The sequence below is a fragment of the Perca fluviatilis genome, chromosome 23 (assembly GCF_010015445.1).
Source record: "Perca fluviatilis chromosome 23, GENO_Pfluv_1.0, whole genome shotgun sequence".
NCBI classification, from domain to species: domain Eukaryota; kingdom Metazoa; phylum Chordata; class Actinopteri; order Perciformes; family Percidae; genus Perca; species Perca fluviatilis.
The window spans coordinates 1,694,120-1,699,119 of NC_053134.1; the positions used below are offsets into that span (position 1 = coordinate 1,694,120).

The window sequence follows — 5,000 nt, forward strand, 5'->3', positions numbered from 1 at the left end:
TTTCCCACATTTTGTCAGTTTTTACGACATTTTTGTCAGTTTTTACAACATTTGTATCACTTATTCCCACATTTTGTCAGTTTCTCCTACGTTTTTGTCACTTTTTACAATGTTTTTGTCAGTTTTTACGACGTTTTTGTCAGATTTTATGACATTTTTGTCAGTTTTTACAACATTTTTATCACTTTTTACGACATTTTGTCAGTTTTTCCGCTTTATTTTTCTATGATGGCTTAGGAACTTTCTCCTGACTTCTTTAGGACTTCATGTGGACCAAACTGTGAGTGAGAAGACTTTATGACACATGCAATAATACAGTCAAAGCCTTTTTCAATTAAATAAACACATGCCAATAAACAAAACATGTATGGCCCTTGATGTGATTCTTATTTTCCAGCGTGGCCCTCTGGGAAATTGAGTTTGACACCCCTGGCTTAGATCGTTAAAATAGGGCCCTTCATGTTATTTTCTTTTGCTTAGCGAAATTCTTCCTTTTCCGCGTCTCTCCCCCGCTCCATCTTCTCTCTTTCTATTTTCACCGGCATGCTCGACTTCCTGGGCTTCTTCTTCTTCGGCACGAGCTGACCCGACTCCCACCATCGGCGCTGCTGCTGCTGATTGGTCAGCGGGCTGCCGCGAGCCTCTTCTCGCTTTCCCTCCGCGACATCGCGCACACCTGACACAGGTTGGCTGTCGCGGCTCGCCACGGGAATGGCAGCCGGGTCAGGGAGGGGATTGGGCGCGGTTCGGTAGGCGTGAAAGCTGAGGAGACGTTGGCGGCGCTCGGTTTTGGTGGGGACGAGAGACGAATTGGAGCCCAGCGAGGGAGCACTGCGAGCTGGGGGGAGGGAATCAGGAGGTAGGGTCTGTAGGCGCAGGTTGGATCTGTCACAGGGGAAGGTTTTGCTGGCGTCCTGCTGGCTCAGAGTCTGGGGTAGAGGGGTAGGAGAAGGAGGAGGGGAGTAGGCTTGAAGGGGTGTGTCGTCCTGGCAACCGTTACGGGGTTTTGAATGACCGTTTAGCCCGTGTCTCACGGCGTGCGCGCGTACAAGCGCGTTATCGTCTTCGTCCTGTTGCCAAAGTGTGTCGCTGATGTCTTTTCCCTTGCACGTACTTTTTTTGTCCTTGTGTATTTGCGTTTCAGAGTTTAAGCCCGTGTGTGCGCTTCCGTGGGCGTGCGCGGCGTCCCTGCCGGCGCCGCTATGTAACCGCGGGTTCGGGTTGGCGCTGTGTCGGTTTCGGCTGCGCAGCGAGCTGAAGACCATGGCGCAGCCGGCCACCGTGCAGCGGTGTTTGATCTTCAAGTGCACGGCGTTGTAGTGGATCTTCAGCGTTCCTGCAACAAACAAAGAAAAACAGAGTCGTCTCGTTAAAGTTGGCGCCAACTGGCCCGACTTCACACAGCAGCTGGTCTGTTTCTGACCTGGAAACTACCGGGAGGAAACATGTATCAGGACCAACGACACATGAGGTTCCCTTCTAAACAGCATTGTGGTCTTGTTTCTCTTAAAGGAATACTCCACCGTTTGTTGAAATAGTTCTCATCACGTTCTACCCTGGCTGTAGATAGGTGGGCCAACGCATTTTTTGTCTCAGTGCAAGTAATTAGGTTGTTTTTTTTTGTCTTTTGTTGGCTCACTTTTACTCACAACACGCTAACCGGCAACATAGGATTCCATTCACTACGCTAAGCTAACTAGCGGCGGCGCTGCCGGTGTTGCACCGGACTAAAACGATGCACGCACAAAAAATGCGTTGGCCCGCCTATCTACAGCTAGAGGAGACCCCACCTATCTACAGCTAGGAGAGACCCCACCTATCTACAACTAGAGGAGACCCCACCTATCTACAGCTAGAGGAGACCTCACCTATCTACAGCTAGAGGAGACCTCACCTATCTACAGCTAGGGGAGACCTCACCTATCTACAGCTAGGGGAGACCTCACCTATCTACAGCTAGAGGAGACCCCACCTATCTACAGCTAGAGGAGACCCCACCTAACTTACAGCTAGAGGAGACCCCACCTATCACGCAGGAGGAGACCCCACCTATCTACAGCGAGGAGACCCCACCTATCTACAGCTAGAGGAGACCCCACCTATCTACAGCTAAAGGAGACCTCACCTATCTACAGCTAGAGGAGACCCCACCTATCTACAGCTAGGGGGCCTCACCTATCTACAGCTAGGGGAGACCCCACCTATCTACAGCTAGGGGAGACCCCACCTATCTACAGCTAGAGGAGACCCACCTATCTACAGCTAGAGGAGACCCCACCTATCTACAGCTAAGGAGAACCCCACCTATCTACGCAAGAGGAGACCCCACCTATCTACAGCTAGAGGAGCCCCACCTATCTACAGCTAGGGGAGACCTCACCTATCTACAGATAAGGGAGACCCCACCTATCTACAGCTGGAGGAGACCCCACCTATCTACAGCTAGAGGAGACCCCACCTATCTACAGCTAGGGGAGACCCCCTATCTACAGCTAGGGAGACCCCCCTATCTACAGCTAGAGGAGACCCCACCTATCTACAGCTAGAGGAGACCCCACCTATCTACAGCTAGGGGAGACCCCACCTATCTACAGCTAGAGGAGACCCCACCTATCTACAGCTAGGGGAGACCCACCTATCTACAGCTAGGGGAGACCCCACATATCTACAGCTAGAGGGAGACCTCACCTATCTACAGCTAGGGGAGACCCCACCTATCTACAGCTAGGGGAGACCCCACCTATCTACAGCTAGAGGAGACCCCACCTATCTACAGCTAGGAGAGACCCCACCTATCTACAGCTAGGGGAGACCCCACCTATCTACAGCTAGAGAGGACACCCACCTATCTACAGCTAGGAGACCCCACCTATCTACAGCTAGGGGAGACCCCACATATCTACAGCTAGAGGAGACCTCACCTATCTACAGCTAGGAGGACCCCACCTATCTACAGCTAGGGGAGACCCCACCTATCTACAGCTAGAGGAGACCCCACCTATCTACAGCTAGAGGAGAGTCACCTATCTACAGCTAGAGGAGACCCCACCTATCTACAGCTAGGGGAGACCTCACCTATCTACAGCTAGAGGAGACCTCACCTATCTACAGCTAGAGGAGACCCCACCTATCTACAGCTAGAGGGAGACCCCACCTATCTACAGCTAGAGGGAGACCCCACCTATCTACAGCTAGGGAGACCCCACCTATCTACAGCTAGGGGAGACCCACCTATCTACAGCTAGAGGAGACCCCACCTATCTACAGCTAGAGGAGACCCCACCTATCTACAGCTAGGGAGACCTCACCTATCTACAGCTAGAGGGAGACCCCACCTATCTACAGCTAGGGGAGACCCACCTATCTACAGCTAGGGGAGACCCACCTATCTACAGCTAGAGGAGACCCCACCTATCTACAGCTAGGGAGACCTCACCTATCTACAGCTAGGGGAGACCCCACCTATCTACAGCTAGAGGAGACCTCACCTATCTACAGCTAGAGGAGACCCCACCTATCTACAGCTAGGGGAGACCTCACCTATCTACAGCTAGAGGAGAGCCCACCTATCTACAGCTAGGGAGACCCCACCTATCTACAGCTAGAGGAGACCCTACCTATCTACAGCTAGGGGGAGACCCCACCTATCTACAGCTAGAGGGAGACCCCACCTATCTACAGCTAGAGGAGACCCACCTATCTACAGCTAGGGGAGACCCCACCTATCTACAGCTAGGAGGGGACCCACCTATCTACAGCTAGGGGAGACCCCACCTATCTACAGCTAGAGGAGACCTCACCTATCTACAGCTAGAGGAGACCCCACCTATCTACAGCTAGAGGGAGACCCACCTATCTACAGCTAGGGAGACCCCATCTATCTACAGCTAGAGGAGACCCCACCTATCTACAGCTAGGGGAGACCCACCTATCTACAGCTAGGAGACCCCACCTATCTACAGCTAGGGGGAGACCCCACCTATCTACAGCTAGAGGAGACCCCACCTATCTACAGCTAAGGAGACCCCACCTATCTACAGCTAGAGGAGACCCCATCTATCTACAGCTAGGGAGACCCCACCTATCTACAGCTAGGGGAGACCCCACCTATCTACAGCTAGAGGAGACCCCACCTATCTACAGCTAGAGGAGACCCCACCTATCTACAGCTAGAGGAGACCCCACCTATCTATAGCTAGAGGAGACCCCATCTATCTACAGCTAGGGGAGACCGGGATAAGCCCTATTTCAACAAACGGTGGAGTATCCCTTTAACTTGAAAGATCAGCAGAGGACCTCGAATTGAACCCTGTGGAACACCAAGACACAAGTAGTGATGGTCAAATGAAGCTTCGCGAACCAGTGTCTTATCTTTATGAGCTCACTAGATGGCGCTCTCTGTTCAACAAAGGGTTTGAAAAACCCATTTCACCTTTTTCTCTGAACAGAGAGCGCCATCTAGTGAGCTCAGAAAGTAAAGACACTGGTTCGCGAAGCTTCATTTGACCATCACTACTTGTGTCTTGGTGTTCCACAGGGTTCAATTTGAGGTCCTCTGCTGGTCTTTCAAGTTAAAGGGATACTCCACCGTTTGTTGAAGATGTCCACATAATCTTTTCAACCTAATCTTACTTAAAGCCCCAGTGTGTAACGTGTTTAGTTGTTCATTATCAAAAAAAATCGGTGTTGCCCGTTTACAAACGTGTCCTTTTTCATGAATATTTACCACCACCATCAATTCCAAGTATCTGCAATCAGACCGGCCGGAAAACCCACCGGGAAAATTCCCGACTCTCACAAATGCCACTCCGCCTCACGCACGTATTCAAAATCCAAATTTCAGGAACAGGAGTCTTCTTCTTCTTCGCCCAGAATAAGAAAAAGGAGATTGAACAAAGCAACAGACCTGCTTTTTAAAGCGAGAAGGCTACCGTAGCTGTAATACCTACTTTGAACAGTGTGGTGCGAGAGAGTTGATTGCGATATATACGATCTCTCAA

At 51.1% G+C, this 5,000-nt stretch overlaps 1 protein-coding gene across 1 annotated transcript in view; it reads right to left on the reverse strand.

Moving 5' to 3' along the window:
- LOC120553713 (vascular cell adhesion protein 1-like) overlaps positions 1–5,000 on the reverse strand; it is a 38,145-nt gene that overhangs the window by 32,137 nt on the left and 1,008 nt on the right. The window contains exon 2 of the mRNA XM_039792405.1: positions 587–1,336. Within this exon, the coding sequence (XP_039648339.1) occupies positions 587–1,265 (679 nt within the window). The 5' untranslated portion in view covers positions 1,266–1,336. The remainder of the gene's footprint in view (positions 1–586; positions 1,337–5,000) is intronic.